At 38.3% G+C, this 24,764-nt stretch overlaps 2 protein-coding genes across 5 annotated transcripts in view; one reads left to right on the forward strand and one right to left on the reverse strand.

The window, feature by feature from the left end:
• The window catches only part of MCPH1 (microcephalin 1), a 174,638-nt gene that overhangs the window by 67,220 nt on the left and 82,654 nt on the right, over nucleotides 1–24,764 (forward strand). Inside the window, exon 12 of the mRNA XM_069485068.1 lies at nucleotides 1,398–1,475. Coding sequence (XP_069341169.1) covers nucleotides 1,398–1,475 — 78 coding nt within the window. The remainder of the gene's footprint in view (nucleotides 1–1,397; nucleotides 1,476–24,764) is intronic.
• The window catches only part of ANGPT2 (angiopoietin 2), a 48,504-nt gene continuing 28,058 nt past the window's right edge, over nucleotides 4,319–24,764 (reverse strand). For 2 of the 4 annotated variants that reach the window (XM_069485066.1, XM_069485064.1), the window contains 7 exons: nucleotides 22,706–22,827; nucleotides 20,413–20,645; nucleotides 18,371–18,498; nucleotides 13,029–13,130; nucleotides 12,315–12,481; nucleotides 7,933–8,063; nucleotides 4,319–4,479 (listed from right to left, as the gene is read on the reverse strand). In XM_069485066.1, the coding sequence (XP_069341167.1) occupies nucleotides 4,319–4,479; nucleotides 7,933–8,063; nucleotides 12,315–12,481; nucleotides 13,029–13,130; nucleotides 18,371–18,498; nucleotides 20,413–20,645; nucleotides 22,706–22,827 (1,044 nt within the window). Of the gene's footprint in view, nucleotides 4,480–7,932; nucleotides 8,064–12,314; nucleotides 12,482–13,028; nucleotides 13,131–18,370; nucleotides 18,502–20,412; nucleotides 20,646–22,705; nucleotides 22,828–24,764 lie in introns of all 4 variants that reach the window. The other 2 variants (XM_069485065.1, XM_069485063.1) reach the window with 1 other exon arrangement.

The following is a 24,764-nucleotide window of genomic DNA, read 5'->3' on the forward strand; positions in this document are numbered from 1 at the left end:
CCACCTTGAAATGTCACCTCATCTGGGACCTTTTCCTGATTCTCCCAGGTGGAGTTTTGTGTCCTCCTGCAGCTTCCCCTAGCACTGTTGGAAAGACAATGTCGTTCATGCCTCTCCCTGGTGGGTGGGCTTCTCTGGGTTTGGGGCTGTGGTTCCAGGACCCAGCTTGCATTCGTGTTCATGGTAAGCTCTCAATACATTGCTCATGGGTTGTGAATGGATAGTGAGTAGAGAGAAACAATCATCAAATAAGTAAATGCATGTGTTTAAAGTAAAAACCAGGCCAGTGCTGCAAATTACTGTTCAGATTCGATATGCTGTTCTTGTCTTTATTTATTACACTATCATGCTCATTTTTTCTTAGAAGAAATATTACTGATGTTGGATGAGTACTAGCTTTAGCACATAAGAAAGTAAATATTTAAGACTGATGGTGCTGAACCTTAGAAACCACTAAAAGGGAAGACGTAGGCCTTCCTCATGGTCATTCAGCAAAAAGCTTAAGCTTTAGGTAGCAATTCTAGAAAAAAAGAATGGATTCACTGAATATAAAAAATGAAATTGCAGATAAAAAATAAATGTGAGTTATATGATTCAGTTTGATTATTTTAGCTGAAAAATTCTGCCAGTGCATAGAAACATACAGATTTTCAGGGAGTTTGGTTGTGGAGTAGAGATGGCCACAGAATCTCAGACATTGTCGAATTAAAAAGGAAAACATTGTTTTGATTATTTAAAAATGTGTGGATTCAAATAATAAATGATGATGCTGATGATCAAAGCTTGTTTATGAGATATTTTACTCTTCCAAAGTCTGGGAAGGATTTTCAAATGTGTTATGCCCCCTAAAAATATTAGACAATGCCAGAAACAAAGTCATAAGTCAAAAGGATTGCTTTCAAATTTAGGTATTTGATCTATCTTCTCCTAATTTATTTTTTAAATTAACAAAACTCTGGAATATTTATGAAGGACTGCTTATAAATGACTTCATAAATTGGAAACTTGGAAATAAAATATATACATAATGTTATTTCATATGTTTAAAAACAAGATGATGTTTATTTTTTAATTTTTTTATTTTTCTTAACTATCAAGCAAAAGGTAATGTTTAAATATTTGGCCTTACTAGGATAGTGACCCAGATTTCTAGTCATCGTGAGACTTTTTCTTAACCAAGTGTTTATTAATATTCATAGCATTTATGCAACATGAAGATTCTGAAAGCACTTTGTATTTGAGAACACATCTGTTTCAGATCTGTGGAGTCTATCACTGCTGGATTTTTTTGTTTATTTTGCCTTGTTTTTGTTGTGTCTTTGAAGTGACTCTTGGTTTGTTGCCCACTAAGCTTAATAAGTTTATAGTAAATGTTCTGCTTGTTGTATCACTTGTAGGTACTATGGTCTTTGGAATCTGGTCACTGGATTTCTGAGGAGCCATTTGAGCTTTCTACCTACTTCCCTGCAGCTGCTGTAAGTCTGATGTTTTTTTATGGTAGTAAATGAAATTTAGTATTTAGTATTCTCGAAATTACTATAAGCATAGGGATAAACTCAAGTTTTTCTCAAGTCAAGAGCATAACTAAAAAGACATTCACAGGACTTAATACCTTTTATCTATTTGTGAGAACAAATGTGAGAACATGAGCACATTCTGCAAAATGTAGCAAGGAATACAGTCCCAAGAAATTTTTGTTATGAAAGACCTCAGAACTGAGAAAAACAAAAATGAAAAATGACTTGATTCTTGGGGCAGTAGTATCATATATGTTGCTTAATGCTTGTGTTGTTAATAGAGATAGAATTGATGGGTATAAAAATTGTGGCCTGCTAGCATTGTCATGTCTTTATAGTTTGATGTTTTTCCTAAACTGCACTGCAATGTTCCTGACTTTTAAGTATTTCAAAATGCTAAATGGAAAATTTCCAGATTCTAACTTTTTAAAGATTGAGTAATAATTAAGTGAGTAATTTAAGGTTTAGTTGAAAGCAAGATTGTGCAGAAGTTGGCTTTCATTTTCAGAAATGTTAACTGGTTTGTGACACTTTATTCTTTCAAAGGATTAATATCTGAAAGATAAATGGTGGTTTTTATCTGCAACCAGTCTTGTTATTTAGTTGTTTGAGTGGGCCGTATGACTATCACATAACAAGAAGTTGAACTCTGCTCTCTTACCACTGTAGTTATCTAGGTTGTTGGATTGTTTTTGTTTTCATTTTTAAGATTACTGTTTTGATTTCCTTTCAACTTTATAAATGTTTTTTTAAGGAGAGAAAAAGTTCTGCTTAGTAAGACTGTTAGAATTACTGTGTAAGGAATTGAAGTGGAAAGTAAAAACACAAATTCGCCTATTCTCTGTCATAAAAGATTATATATAACTTCAACTAACATGATGATGTTTGCTTTTGAAATTCATTTTACCTGCCTATATGGGGAATTGATATAAATTAAGTATGTTGTTGCCAAATTTTTTTATATTATCATTTCCTTACCTTAGTATCTGTCATTGTGGTCATTGAGATACAATGGAAACTCACTGCCTTTTGATGCTGTGAAATTTTCTTATTCTCAGATGTTTTTTAAGTTGATACAAAGCCATGATACCTCTGTTGAATTTATAAAGCCTTCTTAAATGTAAAATAGAAATAGTTGTAAGAGAGGGAGGTTCTTTACTCAGTTAAATAAGTTGTTGGAAAAGTGCACCATGGTGGAAATAAAGTGCCTCGACTTCTCCAGAGTCCATAATTGACTAAAAACATGTAGCAACAGGTAAGTGTTCTAAAACTATGTTTGGGTGTGTGGGGGCAATGCAGGGTAAAATAAATTAGATTTAAAAAATAGAGTAAAGAAAAAACAATGGTAGAACAGTAGAAGGTGAAGACAGACATGTAGTAAAAACTGATTGCAGATTTGACTCTAAACGTCCTAGCAGATGCCTCAAAAAGGAACACATGAGAAATTGCTTCTAAATTGTAAAGCATTACACAAATTTTCATTGACATTAATTGTACTATGAAAACTTCAAAAGAAGTTGAAACTCTAGGAGTTTAAGGTTTTGCAATCCTGATCATAAAGCTGTGTTCTCAAATTTTTTTGTAAACATTTGAACATACTACGAACATCAGATTTTGTTTTTGCACTCCAAAAGGCTGGTGCTTTTCCTTTTCAGTTTGCTGATGGACATTAAAAAAAACTTACTAGTGCAAAATATTTTTTTCCTTAAATATATGTAAGGGTGAATCTTGAGAAGTATAGCTCTGTATATGTCTTAAATCAAAGGTTCTTCTCACCACAAATTAAATTGTAGCCTAGTCATCTAAAAATATATCTTACTAGAAGAGAAAATAGACCCCTGTTTTAGAACAGTGAGAAGATAAAGTCTCTTTGTCATGGAATTAAATGTATAATTTTCTTCATTATTAAAAATCAAACTTCCTTGTCATGAAGCACAGTTATTTCAGAACCAAATTACAAAATTGTAAATATTATCACAAAAGTTAAACATAGTCATCTCACCTAATAAGTTATATTTAATTACTAAAAATACCTTCATATTTAACAGCCGAGCAGAAAAATAGTACAATCTTTACATAAACTAAAATGGCACATATTTCTATAGATAATTTCAGAGATCCTGGAAGTTTCCACCATATAAACTTGAACTATGTATTTGAGCATTAACTTAAAACTAAGCTGTCAACATATATGTAAATATGCTGTTTTCAAAAAGAAAATTTAAGGCCCCTAAGAGGAGTAAAAATGCACTAACTGTTTTTCCAAATATTAAACTGCTAATAACCACTTCTCAAAAAATCCCTGACTATATAAAATATATCATGGCTTAGAGAATTTCTTTTTTTAACTGTGATAGTGATGCTGAACTCAGGACATATGGATATTTACACGATCTATAAACAGTGCTTAGAGGAATGCAGTTCCAAGATTATCTGTGCTATATAACGTAAGTGTTCTGTTTTCCAGTTATTTACTGATAAACTCGCACATAACATTCTTGGTTGTGACAGCAGCGTCTGTAAATTGTCAGTCTGATTCTCAGGCCTGGATTCATCCTTGCATAGGTGTTCTACCAGATCGCAACACCAGGTGTTTCGGGTTTCGCTTTGGTTCGTTATGTGATGCAGGTTTAGGTGATGGAGCTTACAGGGCTCTGATCTGGAGCAAGTGGGTCCCATCAGCACACAAGAGCACGCCCTCTGCGGTGGAGGAGGAACAGCCTGCAGCCGTGTCTTTCAGTGCTTTGGGATTACGTCTTTGAACACAGTGTGATACCGTCTCCGTCAGGTGCACACGGGCATCAGAAATCTGCTGGTCGGATCATCATGGTTGTGGCCTTGAGCGAGTAGCCTGACCCTTTCCAGTAGTACCACTTAATACCGTTGAACTTATTTGTGTTCTGCCTTTGTGGGTAGTACATTCCGTTCAGGTTGGAAGGGCCACATGCATCAAACCACCAGCCTGTAAAAGTGAAACAGAAGGAATTAGGAGCTAGGTAATGCCAACTCTCTCACCATGAAGGTAGCAGTACTCAGCCTAGCTAGTAATCACATTCCATGCATTTAAAATAGGCATATGCATGTTTACACCAGTGAATTCATAGTTCCACTATGGCAAATGTTTCTGTAAGCTTTATTACTCCTTTTCTCTTGTGCTTCGTGGAAAGGCCCAGCATCCGTAGGCAGGGATCCTCCGCAGTCCTGATTTGGTGAGCACACGGCACTTAGGTACTTATAGCATGGAGGGTAAACATCTGAGTAACTGTCCATGACTCTCTTTGGGCCGGGACTACTTTTCAGTCCAGCAACATGGTGGGCTGGACTCATGCAGGCTCCCTTCCCCCTACTATAAAAAGGTTTTTTGGTTGAACTAGGACTCAAAATGTTAGGTAGTCAGTGGAGCTAAAGAGAAAGGAAATCACTAAGTTCCAGAGATAAAAGGGGAATTTAGAGCTAGAGTGATGTGCTCACTAAGCTAGAGGTAGGGACAGGAGGGGTGCCCAGCACAGCCGGGTGTGGGAGTGGACCCCATCTACACCTTGATCCCTGGGCTTGGCCAAAAAACAGGAGCGTGCCAGGTGCCACGGTTTTTGAGAGAAAGGAATGCAGTCATCCTCCCTTATCTGCAGTTTCAGATACCTGCAGCCACCTATGGTCCAAAAATATTACACAGAAAATTCCAGAAGTAAACAATTCATAAATTTTACATTGCATGCCATTCTGAGTAGCATGATGAAATCTCCCACCATCCATCCACTCCATCTTGCCCAGGACGTGAATCATCCCTTTGTCCGGCGTATCCCGCTGTCTGTGCCACCCGCCGTGAGTCATGTGGTAGCTTCTTGGTTATTCGATTGGCTGTCACAATCTTGCAGTGTTTGTGTTCGGTCACCCTAATTTGACTTAATGATGGCCCCACGGCGCAAGAGAAGTGATGCTGATTCTGATATGCCAAAGAAAAGCTGCCAAGTGATTCCTTAAAGTGGAAAGGTGAAAGTTCTAGACTTAATAAGTAAAAAAAAAAAAATTATGCTGAGGGTGCTAAGATCTACGTAAGAATGACTCTTCTGTCTGTGAAATTGTGAACAGTATATTGTTATAATTGTTCAGTTTTATTCTTAGTTATTGTTAATCTCTTACTGTGCCTAATTTATAACTTAAACTTTATCATAGGTATATATAGAAAAAAACATAGTCTATATAAGGTTCAATATTATTAGCAATTTCAGGCATTCATTGGGGGTCTTGGAATGTATCCCCCACAGATAAAGAGAGACCACTGTAACCTTGATTTACATGTATAAATCTGAATAAATCTCAAAAACACTGTTAAAGGGACACATACAGTATGAAACCACTTATATTAAATGTTAAAATAAAGTGAATGAAACTTGACTCTCGCCTACCCAAGCGGTAGGTAGGGAATGGCATTGGTAGGGCTGCTTTAGCCTTACTTATAATGCTTTATTTCTTAAATAAAAAATCTAATGCAAAAGAATTTACATACGTGATGTTTACACATTGGTTTATGAGCACCAGTTATTTCATCCAGGTGCCTAAATTCTGTTACTGGCAGTAACAGTTGATGACTTGAGTTGCTTCAGATTAATGTAGGTTTGATAAGAAGTTTGTGTGAATTATCAGAATCCTTCACATATTCAGGAATATTGCAGATTCATAGGTCAGCTCCTTCTGGAGCTTGCTGTCCTTAACCGTAGAACTTGCTGTCCATGCACAGCCTAGCTGCTCCCTGGGCGGGTCCATTCCCGGTCCACATGCTGGCTGGAGTCTGACCTCCTCACGGTCAAGACCACGCTACTTTCTCTCTTGGCTGCTTTTCTCCTCCCCAGTCTCTCTTCCAGTTCCATTCTCAGCCCCTCAATCTTGATTTGCGCAAATAAATATATTGTCTCCTTGGTTATTAATGCAGTTCTCCTGCTCTCTTGAGTAGCTCACCACACGCGGGTGGTCTGAAAACCACCGCCCTCTCACGGAGAGAGCTGCGTCCCGCGTGTGGGGATGGCAGGCGGGAAACAGCAGTAGGTGTATGTGGTCTCTCCACCAGCCCCTTCCCCTTTTCCAGCTTTGAAAAGGATTATTGTGGTAGGATAAGGGAGACAGCAGCTTTTTGCAAAGCCAATATAATCGCTTTCACTCAATGACATCATTATGGCTAAAAAGGAAGACCTGTGTTACCAAATCGTAATTATGTTATCTCAGGAACCAGAGGATTGATGTTTTAAATGGGATCTAATTCTTTCAGTATTAAAGACATGAAACTTAAAAACATGAAAATTACTGCACTTTATTTTCATAAATAAGTCCTCCTTTTGACTGTAAATGGTGGTTCTTATAGTGTAAATACACTATAACTTGGATCTTCTCCTTGTTTTATGCAGTAACTAGTGTTTATAAAATATATTAACCATAGTCTTACCTTTGGTTTTCCTAGATGCGTAATGCATTGATTTTATACAGTTTATGTTCTCTACAAAGTAAACCTTGCCAATTTTCTTGTTTACCTTTTCATTCAGTTTGTGCTATTGGCAGAGTTTTTGTTGCTGTCTCAAACCCATCGGTGTTTTCAAGAACTAACTTGACAGCATTTGTCAGATTTTTTTCTTGTCTCAGTCACTACTAACTGGTTCTCATTAGCCAATTTCTAAACTTTTAAAAATGGGAAGAATAAGTTTTCCAACAGTTGGTTCCTATGACTGAACTCTTACATGTTTCTGAATACCAGTCTAGCTATTTTAAGTCACTGCTACAACAGTCTTGCATATGGTTTTTATTATCATTTTTAAAGTAAGCTGATACTAAAGGTAGAAAACATGAAAGGCCTTAATTTAAAGGAGACAGTCACTCATTTTAATTTGATGTGCCAAAAAAGCAGGCTGGTTAGTTAGTTTCTTTGTGTTTGTAAGTGTTTGCTATATATTAATGAGATCTTTAAAAAAAAAAAAAAAGACAACTAAAAATTTCCTGCATGAGAATTAAATTATTAATTGGAAATATTTCTATAGTAATGAATCTAGATCCTTATTTTGGTTGTCATTTTGAATTTTTAACCTTTTTAGTGAAGCAAAAGGAATTAAACCATCTCTCTGACATCTAATTCTGATCAGGCATGCACTTGAGAGCTTGCCGAATCTCAGATGTCCCCGTCCTCGCCAGTGGTAGGTCGTGAGGAGACATAGTTGGCCTGCTGACAGTTCTAGCTCCAGATCACATTCTCACTGAAAACTTAGCAGTCTACAAAAGTGAAAAACAAATTGACCTATATCAAGCTAGTACGCCTATTTATGAAGTTTTGGACATTGTTACCAATCACAGTTTGAAGTCCAGATTGCCAGCATTTCACCCTGTGAAACTGTCCCTTGCCAATACAAATAGGAAGAGAGAAAGTCATCCCTACCTCCTGTTAGCATTTGTGAACATTTGCAAATACATTTGTCGTTGTCGGCATCCTTTGTGCTAAAATCATTTCCTGGTTGGCTTATGCTGCTTATTTTGCCGGCTGTCCCTGTAAGTCCTTTAAGGTGAATCCTGTAAGCATGCAAAGGAAAAAAAAAAAAAAAATGTAATTGGCTTGGGTTGTTGATTTACCGTAGTGGAAAATTTTTTGTAATGAAGAATTCCATTCTACAGAAGCGTGTTCAGTCCTGGTTAGTGTACGAATGCATACTCTGAACAAAATATTTTGCACTGATATAAACAGGAACCAACTTATCATCAAATCCTTTAGAAAAGAAGGATGTTTTCATGAAACCTTCAACACATATCACTTGCACAAGCATCAGCAGAGACCGCAGGGCCCTGTAATTTATTTTCCTGCTGCTTTCAGATAAACAGAAGAGAGGGAAATGCAATGTGAGGGGACCACTTCCCAGGTCTGCGGCCATCATCCATTTTGAAACGAGAGTCCCGAGTTGACTGGACAACCTCAAACATCATCACTGTCACTATGGGGTGGGGAGGGGATGATGGAGAAGGCAGCAGACAACAAGGAATGATCACTGAGTCTGGGGTAGAAGTCTACAAAATGGTGGAGAAAATAAATCCTTACGGCTGCTCTGCCTCGCCATTCAGAAAGGAACAAACATCATACTAAGTTCGACACTAAATAACAGCCCATACGTTTAAAGTAAACATGCTCCTTGACTTATGATGCAGTTATGTCCTGAGAAAACCATTGTCAGCTGAAAATATTGTAAGTTGAAAATGCACTTAATACACCTGACCTACCAAACTTCATAACGTAGCGCAGCCTATCTTAAACCTCGGAACACTCACCAGCCCACAGCTGGGCAGAACCACTGACCACACAGTGCGCCGCAGGGTATCTGTTGTTGCCCTGTGGTCGCGTGGCCAGCTGGGAGCCTCAGGTTGCTGGTGCTGCCCAGCATCGTGAGAAAGTATCGTACAACATATGGCTGGCCTAGGAAAAGATCAAAATTTAAAATTCAAAGCATGCCTTTTATTGAATATATATCCCTTTTGCACCATCATGAAGTTGAAGAATCCTAAGTCAAACCATAGTAAGTTGGGGGCCTTCTGTGTTGAAAAAAGTACACTTACATCAGTGATTAAACATCAGTGATTTGTGTGCCAGTGAGAAGAATACAGGGGAGGAGAGAAGAAGGTATTTTTTTTTTTTGGCTTTTTATTTCTTATAACTTTGCTGAAGAGTCACTGATGCAAAAAAAGCCCGTTGGCAGATGGTTCAGGACAGATCAGAACAGGCATTTGCGTAACGGGGTGTGCCCTGGCACCGTGCTGGCTCACGGAGTTCTGACCCTCGGGGCCGGGCGTGTTGAGTCCCCACGTCCTGGTGGAGATACAGGCACATGAGGAGCCAGGGGAGGCTCCTACAAAGAAAAATCCTGCAGTGGCTGCAGGAGAATTGTACTTTAAGCCCCCCCAATGATGCTCCTCTTTGAAAAACCTGCTGACATTTGCCAACTACTACCTTGGAAGTGCTCAAGAATTCATGTGGGCACAGAGTGCAGAGAAGAGAGGAAAGGTTTACTCAGTTCCGTCTGCTGACCAGGCTGGGCCAGGCACTTACACAGGCGTGTGTATCGGGTGCTCGTAACACCCCCAGAGACAGGCAGCATCCCTGTCGTCACATGGAAAGTCATCAAGGTGCAGAGCTGTGAACTTGTCCAAGGTCAGACCTTGTTAAGCTGTGGAGCGACTCCTGTGCTGCGTTTCCGCCCTGGCGCACTCCGCCAGGGGCGTTTGCTCATTGAGGAAGAAGTCGTGAAGCTCTGGGGTGAGGCCATGTGAAAGGGAAGTTCCCTAAGTGTGGGTGCTAAGTTACTTTGGTGTTAATGACTTACATTAAAAAAATTTTTTTAATATAGTAGCCCTGGAAATTTCATCATAAGGCATTGACTGGACATCTGAAGCTCAGTGTTTTCTTAAATGTTTCAGAAGTGACACTGGCCCTAGCTCAGTCTCTAAATACCTGCTGCAAAATGTTAATACAGTAAGTTTTCATCATCGTTGGAATCCTGAAACACTCTTCTCCTTCTCAGCCTCTCCTCATCAGCCCTGGATGGGGTCAAGATGAGCCACCAAGCCTGCCTGTCCTCCTGGTCACCCTCCTGCCTCCTTGCACCAGAGCAGTTCTCAAAGCAGAATAAGGGAGAATAGTATTTAGTACGAGTCTCCGTTGTAAAGGTTGTCTGATCTTAGATCCTTCTGTGCCCACTGATTTGAAGTGCTTTCTTTAAAACTTGGTTGTTAAGAATAGCCATGTTCTTGGAATTGCTTTACATTGGTACAAGTTGATTTTATATAACAGTGGAGTAAAGAGGTAAGGCCAACATTTAACAATTACATCTCAGTGTTTATAAAAAAACTGCTAGAATGTGTATGAGAAAGAATCAAATTCTATCGATGCATTTATCTACTTCTTACAACACGTACTTTTCAGTTTGACATTTGGGGAACATTTCTTGAGAGAAAAGTCTTCGCCATTGCAAGAACACGTTTAGTCCCCTCGAAGTTGTCCTATCACATTAGCATCATGTTTTATTAGGATAATAATTTTTAATGTAATATCTATTTTATATTGCCAAGTAAATTAAACTAAGCTTTAAACCAGTGTGTGTTTTTTAAATGGCATATCCAAAAATTGATTGCATTTCTAAAGGAAATATCAGTTAAGAACCATCTCAGTTTAGAATATTTTTATAATGTCAGCATACAAGGGTAATGACCCATTTTGTAAAATCTTCTTATACAAACAGTATAATCCTTAATTTTTGTGTTTCTTTTTTTTTTTTTTAATTCCTCTGTTGTGGATCCCTAACTGTTGCCAGTTGAAAAAATATTTAACTTGGAGGTAAAACAATGACCGACCACTTGTGTCTCAGAATTCATTGAAGTTTTGATCTCTTTGGAGTCAAGTTGGAACTGCTGCGAGGCCCAAACACCTATCTTTTCATTCATCTCAGTTGTTGCCTCTGCAAGGGAGCCCGTTCTTTCTACAATGAGAGCTGACGGAATATGCTTCACTGACTTTCTAAAAGTCACGTCAACGTTTATCTGTTTTCCAAACATGCTCCTGAATTTCCATCCACCGTAAAGCAGGACTCACTGGGCATGGTGTGGTTTTCCGAGGGCTGATCAGGCAGCTTGACTCTCAGCCCCTTCTCTGAGCCACCCATTGTGACCCTCCCCTGGGGACCCTGCTCAGGGACTTTAAAATCATATTTACTTTGCAGGCTGTTCAGGTCTTGGGATTTCTGTTGAACAGAGGGTCAGAGTTGGGCATTCGTTCAGACGGGACTCCAGGCCAGCTGATGACTGTTTTCTGCAATGTTCGTGTTGAACTTCCTTTGCTAATTTCTGACCGCAGAGTAGGTATTTCATAATGTGCACTCCAGGATCACCAGACACCACCAGTCTGTGCTCGTGAGACTCCCAGAGCAGTGTTGGTGACTTATCCATTTTTAGACCAATGCCGTTGGTGCAGCCCAGCACACGGTCTCACTTTTCTCTCCCCTCACCGTGGCACGTGCATTTCGGACCACCTCCATGGGCACTGTGTACTAGCATAACTGCATGTGGCTTTACCATGCTTGTCTTACACAGGAGATTGCCCAGTGCCTCTGCTGCTCTGTCTCTACTCTGATGGCATTTTAGAGCCAGAAAGTAAATTCCTGGTCAAAGTTGCCCATGCTGTTATTCAAGATTATTGCCATGGAATGGGTAGAGACAAGGCAGATACTAAGAGAGTGCCGTGAATCGGATGTACTTACAATAGGAGAGAGTTGACGAACCGTCCCACCTAATCCTGCCATTTAAAAACTTGGCAACTAGTCCTGACTTTGGAATTGAACACAACTAAATGAGCTTCAACTTAAGAAAGATTAATTTTTAAAACCTTTTGGAAGAAAACAATATAGTCACGAGTACCCATTTGTTGTGCTATTCATCTGTTGTGCTATTCACATGACACATTATAACAGGGGCATTTAACATTAATTTATTCTCCAAATAGTTATGAATGCCCATTATCTGCTAGGCTTTCAAGGTACACAGCAAACACAACAGACAACATACCGTCCTCATGCAATTTCCTTTATATTGTTGTAACCAAAGTTAGAATGTTAAAACCAGAGAAGCTTACATAAAGACAACAATAACTCTAAGAAACAAGATATTTTTCCATTCAAGACAGTCTAAGAGTAGTTTAGATCTTGCTTAAACCAATGTGGTTCTCACTTTCTGGAAAAATCATTCAGGAAACCCTTTAATTTGTTTCAATTACAATAATTTACTTACCTATAATTGAGCTCTTCACTTGAGAGATAGAAATGTTCATACAGTGAGTAAGCCTCATTCCCTTCCCAGTCTTTAAGGTGTATTTTAAGGACATAGCGTTGCTGATTAGTCAGCTGTGAAACAAACTCATTTCCCAGCCAGTATTCTCCTGAAGGGTTACCAAATCCCTGGAATCCAAGTTGTAAAATTCAGTTATTTCATTTATTTTCTTTACGTATTTGAAATCAATAGTCCATCAATTTAACATAGAATAACTATCCGATAACAGAAATTACACCTGATACTGTGAAAATTCGAGGTCTTTCATATAGGAAAATAGATCTTAGAAAGGTCAGTTTTAAGAAACTAAGTTTTCCTAGAAGAAAATTAGCGTTAGAATAACTAGAACTATTTGGGGAACCACCTGTAGAAATATAAGTATGGACAGCTACATTTATAAAAGTGTGAAACAGCTGGCTTACCAAAAAAATGCGAGCCTGCCTTTAAAAATAGGCCGAGCATTCACATGCCTTTATTTTGAGATATAGTTTACATGACGCCAACCATTCTTTAACATGGAGACTAAAACACGAGTTTGAAGAACCCTTTAGTAAAAAAACTAAGTCAAACGTTTTTGGTTAGTTTTGGATTTGTGGTTAAGGTTCTGCAGGTCTTGAAAGTTAGTTTTCACGAGGGAAATGACTTCTTTTCACATGGTTTAAAGAATATTCATACCATTTTATATTCTTTCCAAGTCCTCTGAAAATCAACACTGCCATCTTCACGTCGCTGAATAACTGTCCATCCGCCTCCGCCGGTTTCCATGTCACAGTAAGCCTGCTGGGGGGATGCGGAACGTGGGTGAGAGAGGCCGTCATCTCGAGCAACAGAAACAAGACGAATGTGGGCACCTAGTGTAGGACTCATGCTGATAGGGTTCTCTGGGATAAGACACAGAGTAAATCTTTGTGGTCTTCTAAGAAACAGATGGTTTTAAATACATTGAAAATGGTGGATTTGAAATGATGATGAAAATAAGCCGTAATATAATATGAAGTGTTGCTAAAAATATGACTTGTCATCTCTGTTCCAGACTACAGACCCTACCCCCAGAGCTGACCCAGAGACCACTGTGTTTTAGAGGTTCATTGTGGATGGGACATCTTGGCAGACAGGTCCCAAACCCCACCTCTCCCACCTGTAGAAAACCGTCGACTCGCGTTCACAGCCTTGAAAACCCTTCACACTAATTGCCAGCCCCGTCAGCTCTCCAGAGAGCTGTGTAAAGGAGATACTCCTTCCCTGTAGAATTTCAAGACCCCTGTTGCATTCTCATGCTGTGGAGCTGTTAGGTTGCATGTGCGATAAAAATCAGGTTTCTCAGCTCATCCCTGAGTGCAAGGGCCTTGGCCCCGGCACACTGTGTGAGGTACATGCCCCAAGCTCGGCCTGGCAGCTCTGCCCCACAGGTCAGGACTCCAAGCTCCTCTCCACTTTGCTCACCGCCCGTGGCGTTTCTCTTCCCAACTCTTTATTTCTACACTTAAACAGGCTCCGTGAGTTTCAACTTTGTCCAGAACACAGAATTCTTGCTTGGGCTAAGAGCATACATGCTCAATTTCAACTCAGCTGGAGTTTTATTATGAAATTAAAAACCCTTGAAAATAAGATTACATAAATAGTTTTAAATAATGAGATTATAGTAGAACGAAAGAGTTTTCCAGAAAGGAAGATAATTTCCCTACAGCATACAAAGTAGGCAATATTAAAGTTAAGGTTCAAAACCAGTTATAAATATTCCTCCTTTGTTGTTCTCCATGGTCTTTTTGAGTGTAACAGAGACAATCTTGACAAGACAAGTTTAAACGCCAACGGTTCCGTAGTTACGAGTTAGAATCCTAAGCATGAGAGCTAAAAGAGAGCCAGGAGAGCGCCTAGTCCTGTTCCTTCATGTTATACATGAGGAAACAGGGACCCAGGGAATTAAGCAGCTGCCTAACATCTCGTTGCTAGAGGAACTGCCCACAGAGCAGCCTGCTCCACTGTTCCCATCTCTCCAGGCAGGTCATGTGGCTTGTGTTACCTTCCTCAGTGGGCCTCATGTTTGGAAAGATATGTGCCATTAAAGAAAACTACATTTATTAAGAAAACTATTTCCCCATTTTAAATTAATCACACACAGAAAACGGATCTGCTGAGGGCACCCCTTAATATTGTCACTCCTCATGGATGTTATTATCATCGTTAGCATTGCTACCCACCACTCTCTTCCAAGCACTATGCCAGATACTTTGCATATATTATCTGCAATGGCACAGCAACTCTGCTGTGATAGCACAGTTCTGCATTTTTCGAAAGGGGAAAAGATTTAGTAAGGTTAGATTAATTTGATCATTCAGCTATTAAGTGGTATATAGGATTTGAATAAGGTCTTTTTAACTCCTAACTGTGTGATATTTTTTCCACTACATCATGCTGCCAAAAGCAGAGAAACTCGACCCTTTTGTCGGTAAGCCAAAAGTCCCTCCACACAGTTCCAAGTTGAAATCAGTTCATGAATAATACTGCCTTGTGTTTGCCTGTGGTCAACAAAATGGTCATTGCTGCTCACTTCTGTCAATATGTCTTTTTAAAAAGCCATTTAGCAAACCAGCTGAGTAAGCTGCATTGGTTTGAGGATACATGTGTATATATGGAAGTTAGTTCTCCTATATCCTGAGTGGCATAGCAATGTATTGAAGGGACTGGTATGGTTCTGAGTGAGCCTATCCTTGTTTCAAGAGTATTTGATACTTCGGTTTCAAAGTCACTATTATGAAGTTACTGATATTTAAATGTGTGCCATCTCTCACTCAGAGAACGAGTTTATCTTGTTATGGTAGTCAGAGGCAAGACTCTCAAATGTCCAAGAGTCATTACCAGTAGACAAAGGATTTGTGCCATATCACTATTCTGTTTGCATTAGTGATGATGATAAGGTTGTTAGAATGTTTTCTTAAGACTTCATCCAGATTTTCTTAAATAGGATTTATAAAAACTGGAGTATTGTGGTTAATTGGGCCATGAAACTTGCAGAGAAAGACAGTGATCAAATAGAGTTATCCACATAGCCAGAAGATACTGAGTAAAAATGCTGAAATTTAATAGATTATATCAAGATCAGAGAAGCTGAAGTCCTCAGATACTGCCTAAAACCTCAGTACTCCAATTACAACGAACCTGAGGGCAGTTAATACATTTCATTAGCACACTGTTGCATGGTTCAGAAACCTGATATCTTTCTGCAAAGTTTGATATTTTTCAGCAAATAATGCTTGAATTAAATGCTGTGCTTCAACTCTGAGGCCATGGTTAAATGACTAAAGAGCAAACACAGAGATAAATGTTAGGAGTCAGGTGTCCTGTGAAAATTAGGGAAGGAAACTATTATGTCTCTAACTAGCAAAAGCATACTCTCATGTGTCTGATAAATACCATCTTGCAGTATCTCTCTTGTACAAAAACCTAATGAATTTTTGAAAAATGAAGTTGCAGTATTTAGGTCTTTTGGGAAAAGATCAGCCCAAAGATCTATTGAACATTCTTTTCTTGAATTCGATGAGCCAGGGCAAAATTGGGTACCCTGCCATGCAGAGAAGTTATCTAGTAAACTGTCTCTGGAGACAGTCAAAATGATGACACCTCCCATTTACTATCCCAAGACCTGTCCTAGGTGCCACACCTGTGTTGTCATAACCTCCAAGGTTGAGGGTATTTTCGTCATGCTGCAGATTAGGAAACTGAGAGCTCAGAAAGCTTACATGACTTGCTCAGAGCCACAAATTGGCAGAGCCAGAATTTAAACCCAAGTCTATCTGACTATCTCTCCTAGATCAGATTGTGAATTATGGAATCTTAAGTCTGGAAGGGAATTTAGAGGTAAGAATCTAGGCCATTTATTTTAGAGATGAGAAAATTGCGGTTTTTGAAAGATTATTGTTCCCTGCTGTGTAAATGAGTTACTTTTACTGCAGCGTTTAAAGGGAGTATAAATCCTAATGTTTCCAGCCATGACCCAAGACTCATATATAATCCCAGAATACTATATATTTGCATCTTTCTGCAGAACATTTCAGGCAATCCTCGGGGGTGCCATAGTACACTGGGGTGGGAGCCCCACACTAAGGCAGAGAAACATTTACTTAGCTGTGATGGGGCTGCAGCTGAGCAGCTGCCCCTCCATGGCATCCAACTTTCACACATGACACTCCTGTCCCCATTATCACCAGATTATCACAAGACCATGCCAACAGCTGGTGACAGACAATGGCATGCAAAGAACTGTCATAAAAGCCAGATCGCAAAGGGGATTAAAAGGCTTGGTCTAGAGCCTGTTAATTGCTTTTTCATCTGCAGCAGGCTGTTTTGTTTTGTGGTGTTTTCCTCCCCCATGCACCACTTCCAGGGCGCTAGGGACATTAACTGATTTACAAGGTTGATTTAACACAGCGTGAGTGAATTAGAAAGAGTTCTTTGGAAAGTATTATCTTGAATCACACAATATTTATCTTTTAAATTCATAATCAAGGTATATGTTACTGTTTCAAATTCCAGGTCTTTAAAACCCTAATGCTTGTATTTTTAAAGTGTTTTTCTTTGTTTCTTCAGAGTAGAGGAGGGAAAACAAAAGAGTTTTTCTTTGATACCATGTTAAATACTTAGGATAATAGTGAGTTCAAAGAGATAATACTTCCAGGAGCCTCTAAAATATCTGTTTTGATACAGTATCCAGTGTATTTTCTATAGTTTGTGTTGTTTCAATATGTAGCTGCTTTTGCATTTAGGTGCAAACATATTCATAGACATTTAATATATAAAATCATCCAATATGTATATAACACTTCAGACTGATTCTCATAGAATATCATTCTACCTCATCAAACCTCTAAGAGAAGCCACATTGAAATATTCCCTGGGAAAGTGATTTCTTTTTCTTTTTTTTTTTTTTTTTTCTTTTCTCATCTAAAGTTCAGTGTCTCCCAAAGCAACTTTAGGATAATTCAGCATAACTAATAGTTATTGAATTAAGCTACGTAGTTGCTTCTCCTGATGGTATGTGCTGGTTGTTCATTCATGTTACACATAGAAATTGAACAGGCACATTCAAGTAATCTCCCGGTATTTAAGAAGAAAATGCATGTTCTCTTTGATGGTGTGTTTTAAGTCTTTCAGACTGCATTAGATGAGGTTAGAACAGCCTGCCCCAGAGGTTCTTATAGTGTGGACTACAGAGTCCCCACGTCCCTGAGACCATGTCAGCAAGTCCACAAGGTCGGAACTATTTTCAGAACATGAAGACGATACTGTTCTTCAACATCATGTTGTGGGTAAAGCTGCTAGCATCCTCGCCTGAAGCAAGTACCAAACTGTTCAAGTCACTGTATTCTTTAGTCACACACACAATTTAAAAAAAGAAAAAGCCAGTGTTATTTAAAGATATCTTTGAGAAGCAGTAAAAATTATTGTTATTAAATCTCTACTGCAGAATGCATGTCTTTTTATTATTCCCATTTTAATGATGAAATGGCAAATATATATAAATCACTTCTGCCTATCAAAGTACCATGGGTATCTGAAAGAAATCACTTCTGTGTGATTGTTTTAGTTGTGAGCTGAATGAGCCTTTTTGTTGTTCATCACATACAATTGTTGCTTGAAAGAATGATCAAAAGACAAACTATGTTTATTCAAACTTCTGTTTTTAGAAGATATTTTGTTTAAAATTAATGAGATGAGTCTGGCTCTTCAAGGAAAACAACTGATAGTATGCATTATTCAAGCAAAATGCAAGGAGAATATATTTTTGTGGAAGATAAGATAGATATTTCTCTGTAATTAATATGCAATGTCAATAATCTATGTGCCACGTTTGAACTTAGAGCCAGTGGCCCGCACTGTACGTGAGGTGGCTGCTCACTCCGTTGCTCTGCACGGAGTGAGGCCAGGAGGATCACGGTGTGGGAGTTCTCCTTGGTCATTTTTCACTGCCTGTAATGACCTGCTTAGGGACAGAGTTAACAATGGGAGACTAATCTTACCTTGGTCTCTTCTGTAGAATTAGGAAACGTTAGCGTGTAGATGCCGTTAGTGGTAAGTCCCGATTTGAATACTTCAGCACAGTCTCTGAAAATGATTTGTTCTTCTTTGGCAGCAAAGGGGTTCTTAGCTGCTTTTGAAAAATAGTAAGGATTTTAATGGAGTTCATGAAAAGATAAAAATTTTTTATTTCAAGACCCAATCATTTGGTGAGTTTTATTACATTTGAATTCTTATGATAAGCACAAGAATATGCCAGTTTTTTAGCCCTTCCAAAACAGTTATTCTTTCAGCCTGTATTCCTATTAATTCTCAAAGATTGTTACAAATGATCCAAGCTTCCTTTTTTTATCATCAACTACACAAACCACATGAATGCAAGTACTTCATAGACAGCTATAATAAATTATTACTTTTTAAAAATCTTCCATCTTGAGTAAAATAGGACAAACTTATTACAGAAGAATAAAAAAAGAATGCACCCAACCAGTGCCACCTCTGCGGTGGCTCCATTGCATCCTCCACTCTTTTTTTTTTTTCTCTTTCTTTCTTTTTTTGTTTGTTTTGTTTTGTTTTCTTTCACATAGCCAAAGCCAAGTCTTAATTTTCTTTAAAGTATTGGGTGGAGACGTTTAGTTTTCTTTGCGTTTTTAGCAACTATACCATAACAGTTGCATTGAAGAGGAACATAATGTTGATTTATCTGAATCTTTGGAATTCTTCTTCTAAGTCTAAAAGTTCTAGGGCTGTGAATTTTATCCTGCTCTCAACATTTGGACTTCCCATTCCTTTCTGGCCACATTAAAAAAAAAAAAAAAAAATACACAGTGTATGTGTGATGTGTGTGTGTGCGTTTATATTCTCGAAACTACATGTATTCTATTCCTGGGCCCTCCGGAAGCCCAGGCCTCCCTGGCTGGACGGTGGGTGGGCAGCACAGGCCGACGGAGGGTCACCGGCAGGGAACCTGCTCTGTTGCAGGTGCTGTGTTCTTTCTGCCAGAGTCTGGGCTACACAGTTCTCTCTACTTTGCCTCATCAAAGGTGGCACCTCGCACTGTCTTGGTCCCACCAGACAGTGTCAGATGATTGCCTCTCCCTTTTTCTGTGAATGTGACAAAAGTATGATTTTTCTAGATTACGAGAGAGCGAAACTCTAGCTGGAAAGCACGCACTGCGCTGGCCCCACAGGGCCGGCCGCCTCCTCTCGTCAGACTGTGCTGCTGTTTCTGTTCTTTGTTTACTTGTTTAAGGAGGAGCCTTTTTTAAGTGTTTCTGTTAAAGCTGGGGTATCAGCACGACCCAGGGAAAATGTGGGAACGTATTTCTTATGGAAGTGGAGAATACGCCTCCATGATTCATGTGCGAAGCTGTCGGTGTCAAGAGAGTGCAAGTTGAAAGGACTTTCTGAAATAAACCATAGTATGAGCTAGACCCAATTTGTTTAAGCCAAAAAACTCAAAAATGCCACAGAGATTATATATCACATCTTTAATGACCAAAGATGCAGCCCTTCTTCCCTCTAATATCTCAGAGAAGCTGAAAGGTAAAACGATAAAGAAGGCAGAATATATGTACAGACCTGATGGGAGAAGGGAAGTAGCATCTCTTACGTGCCAGTTTATGCCAGCACTGGAAGTATTATCTGACTTAATCTTCACAACAATCCTGTGGGTCCAGTATTGTTTTTCCCATTTAAAAACTAAAGAATCTAAGATCTACTGTGGTTTGGTAACATGCCCAGCCCCATCCATCCAGCTAATGATGGAACTAACTCAAAAGAGGCTCTTTACTGCCGTGAATCAAAAGTATGTTTGGCGTGTTTTGCCTCACAATAATTAATTACTGTCATATATATTTCCCCTCACCCCTCTCTTCCTTCTTCTTTTTAACTGGTTCTATATCAAGACCCTGTAGAGCTTTCATATGGGATATATGAAAAAGAGCGCCTTTTCCGAAAGATGAGAACGTTTTCGAATTTGGGGAGTTTCACTGACTAAAGGTTATTAAAACCGAAGAAAAAATGATATGTAAACTTTACTTACAGTTTGATGTTGATATCATAGTCAATAAATTATGAACTGTCTCCATCAGATCGTGTTGCTGCTTTTGAAGAACTGAATTATTCACTGTGGCAGTCACTAATTGTTTTTCTAGTTCTTCAATGATGGAATTTTGCTTGGATACTAACACCTGCAGCTGATCTTTCTCTTCCTTTATGGACTGTAGTTGAACTATGTGCTTGTCTTCCATATCCAGCACTTTCTTTTCTAGGAAACTTGTAAGGAAAATAATTGTTTGTTAGTGAAGGGTATTCTGATTACCTTCAAAGCCAAGTGTTTTATAAACATCTAATCATTTTCATAATTCTAATAAAATCTTTTATATTTGAATTTCTACTTCTCCAAGGCACTCTGTTAAGATGTTATAAAAGTTATAAAGTAATAAGATGTTGCCGTGGCCCCAAAGAATCTCTCAAACTTGCTGAGATTAGATATATAGATATGTGTGTATATGTACACATACATAGAAGTATATATCTGTGTATGTATGCATACACATATACATACACACTGGAAAAGATACCCCCCTTCTGAGCCATAATAGGTAGAAGACACAAGTATTACAAGCATCAGATGCTGTAGGAGTTTACAAGAGGGAAAGTATTTTAAGCTATAGTGCTCATGAAGCATGGAAAAAAATGTTGTGAAGTTTAAATTTAATCTTATTTAAAACTAGATTTGAATTATGGGAAAATTACATTATCAGTCCATGTAAGTTAAATGGGGACTGGGAGAAGGAAATGTGAAGGATTTAACTTGAAAAAAAAATGTGGAGGATCTTTTACGCAAGAATGACCAGAAAGCACAGCAAACTACGGTATGGTTGGAATCACTGTTCCATACATTGTGAAGCTTTGACATACAAAGAAATTTCCACGTGACAGTTCAAAAAAATAGTGCAAGTTGTTGGCAGTATTTCAAAGTAGCTCACTGAATAGCTGACTTAGTATAGCAAAGTTTGCTTTTCCTAAGCAATGTGTCCAAACTAAGGAATGAGAGTCATACTTTTTTAGGTGAAAGGCAATATGATTTAACAAGTATTAACAAAGATGACATGTGGGTGATATAATTGATAATTTTAGCATTGTGGCATATGAAATTTGAAACCTAATGGGGGAAACAGTATTCAGTACTAGGGTATTTTTCACAAACTGGACACATCCTAGGTCTCTTAAGAACATTATTATATTGGCAAACCAAATAAAAGTAATCACCACCTCCCACATATACCCAGAATTACTGCAACGTACTGAAGAGAGCATTATTAAGTAAGGCCATTTTAACTAAATGAAATTAGTGAGATTGTTATAGCTCAATTATTGCTCTCAAACCTTTACTGCTTTGCAGAAGAGAAATTTTAAATATGAAAGAAAAATAGTTGCATTAAAAAAATCTAACTGCTTTTCAAAACCCTAAACCAATAATGAGTTAAACTTGATACCCAAAGAACAGAAAATAATTATTTCAGCTTAATTCTTGATTAACAGTAAGGAATGATTATAAGACAGTAAGTTTATCATCATTTTGGTTAAGAAGAATAAAGAACTATTTAAATTGTGAAATAGAACAAATATATTGTTATGAGCATGCTCCATGTCATATATACATGTCTTGATTAAAAATAAGGAAATAAGCACACTAGGTATGTACATAAAATTATCCTCATATGTCCCCAACTGGAATAAATCTGTGAAAACAAACCTCACTTATCACCAAAAAATTTTTTTCTATTTATCTTGGGAGGTTTTCTATATTTTATTTAAATATTAATGCAATCATATGGAATGTTAACTTTTGTTTTTACCTGATCACATGTTTTAAGAGGAAGTATTGCATCATGAAACATGCATTGACTTACACATTAGTGTAGCTTCCCCTGTTGTAGATCATTTTGCTTTGGAAGACACTAAGTCCCCAAAGGCAAAGAAACTTGGTCAAGCTGGTATTAAAATACCTAGGTTCATGTTACTTTTTCTCCACAACCCTCCTAGCATTATTTTTTTGTAGATTAATGTGCCTAATATTGAGGCAGACTTTGGAGGCTTCTGCAAGAGAATCCTTAAGGAGCCAGAGAATGATAAACAAAATAGAGAACTATATTAGAAGGTCCTTGTCAGTTCAGGAATTTTCCCTGCACCCTCCCCCTGCCCTTCCCTCCTAAGGTTTCTGATCCTTGTAGTGGACATGAAGAAATCCATCATTTTGAGAATTCATCATTGGAGACAAGCTTTCATATCGGAAAGTATACAGGTCTGAATTTTTGTACTATTATTACCTGTTCTTATCTTGCAATTTGTTTATTTCACTGGTCTGATCCAAAATCTGTTTTTCCAATTTGTTTGTAGAAAGGGAGTGTTCTAGAAGCTGAAGTTCAAGTCTCGTTGTCTGATTTAATACCTAAATATAACAAAATGAAATTCCTATTGATCATTTTAATTAGTTTAATTTTATAGGTTTCCTTTCAATTAAAGTACCCACACTATAGGGAAACGTAACTAAAACATTATTTATTAACTCAAATATCTTATTTTGGCATATTTTTCATTTTCAGAAAAGGCTTGAATGTCTTGGATTACATCCGAGTATTTTAAACATTTTTTTTCCCATCATGTCTTTATTTTGGAAAGTGGTTAATAGTTCTGGACAGTGGTGTTTGTGTCAAATAATAGAATGTTATTTTTCTAGTTCTGCCGTATTTTTTCATTTCTTTTCATGCAGTGAGACAAGTGGGAATATAAAACAGTCATATTTCACAGATCAAAAGTTGTTGATAAATGAAAAAATATTTTCTCTCGTCTCAAAACAAAATGTTGTTCTCATATGTATTTGTTTTTCAGTAGACAAGGGGATTAGAAGTCACATGCTTCCATTATATAAAAATATAGCTGATTTTTGGTCTGGCATTTTCTAGTCTGTATCCACTTGTAGCCTTTTATTTTTTCTTTGCCATTTTTCTTTTTCCTATTTTAAAAATCATTTCCACCAATCAGGAAACAATAAAATGTCAATATAAAGTGGAAACTGAGTTCTGCTTTGTGGGCCTTTCTGACATACTGTATAAGGTGTAACATCGCCTTTCCCATTGTATGCGAGCAACTTTAAAGACAATTCTTTAGTGTTTGGCTGCCCTTTAGCAGGAAGAATCGATTACTCACATCCTCTGTGTCATGGTTATTCAGGATGTGATATCACATGTAAATGCAAGTCAGAATTGTTGCCAAGGAACCAGGGACCTTGCAGGAAGCATTGTTTGCTGGGTATCTTTATGTCATTTGCAAAAGCCTTGGTCTGGCCCCACAATGTAGGTTGCAGGGATGGTCTTGTCCTCAGGCAAAACTAGTTTAGTTCATATCATGAAAACTCTTCTGTAAATGAATAAAGTCCTTGGCCAACATAAGGATTCAAGTTTTAATATTAACATCTGGAATATAGATTTGATTTGGCCTACATCTTCTTTGGGTCCAAACATACTATGTTGTTATTGTGTTGTTCATTTTGTTTTTTGAGACAGGGTCTCCCTCTGTTGTCTAGGCTAGAGCGTAGTAGCATCATCATAGCTCACTGCAACCTCACACTACAGCAATCCTCCTGCCTCAGCCTCCCAAGTAGCTGGAATAACATGTATGTGCCACCATGCCCAGCTCAAACATTCTATGTTGGTTATTTCTAAAAGGAACTAGAAAATTGAGTCTCCTGTTTAATTCATAAGGATTATTAAATGAGTAAAATTTGTGGGAGAGGCAGGGAAGGATGGTGGGCAGGTGACCCAGGAGTAATCGTTGCATTTTTTAACGTCACTTTCCCGAAGAGTGTCAAACAGCTAGACAGGCCTCAGGGCCTCCGTCCGTGGGCGACTGTTATGTTATCCAGGTCAGGTCACTGTCTCTTTGCGATCTCAGACCTCCAGCCATCTGCCATGGCCCAGTTTGATAGCCTGTCCTTCTGGATGGCTAGAAGAACCTTGATTCTAATTAGGTATTTTCATATTTGAATTTCAACCTTTTTCACACCATCAGTAACTGCTTTTACCTCCTGGGACTAAATTTTTAGTACCTTATGATCCATTGTGTACAATATTCATTTATGTTTTTCTTAAACTGTTCTGCTAGAATCTTAAAGCCGAAAGAGAACTTAGCAATCGGTTGTCTGGCTCAGCCCTTTATTTTGTAGTTCAAACCACTAAGGCCCAGAAAAGGTAAATGCCTTGCTCCTGTTTATCCATCTGGTTCATGGCGGAACTGGAACCGCCATGGAACTCAGGGCTTTTGCTTGCGGTCACGCACCGTCTGTGTTGCAGCACGGTGCCTTCCGCTGTTCCACTTGTTTCCTTCTCA

The sequence above is a fragment of the Eulemur rufifrons genome, chromosome 12 (assembly GCF_041146395.1).
Source record: "Eulemur rufifrons isolate Redbay chromosome 12, OSU_ERuf_1, whole genome shotgun sequence".
Lineage (NCBI taxonomy): Eukaryota > Metazoa > Chordata > Mammalia > Primates > Lemuridae > Eulemur > Eulemur rufifrons.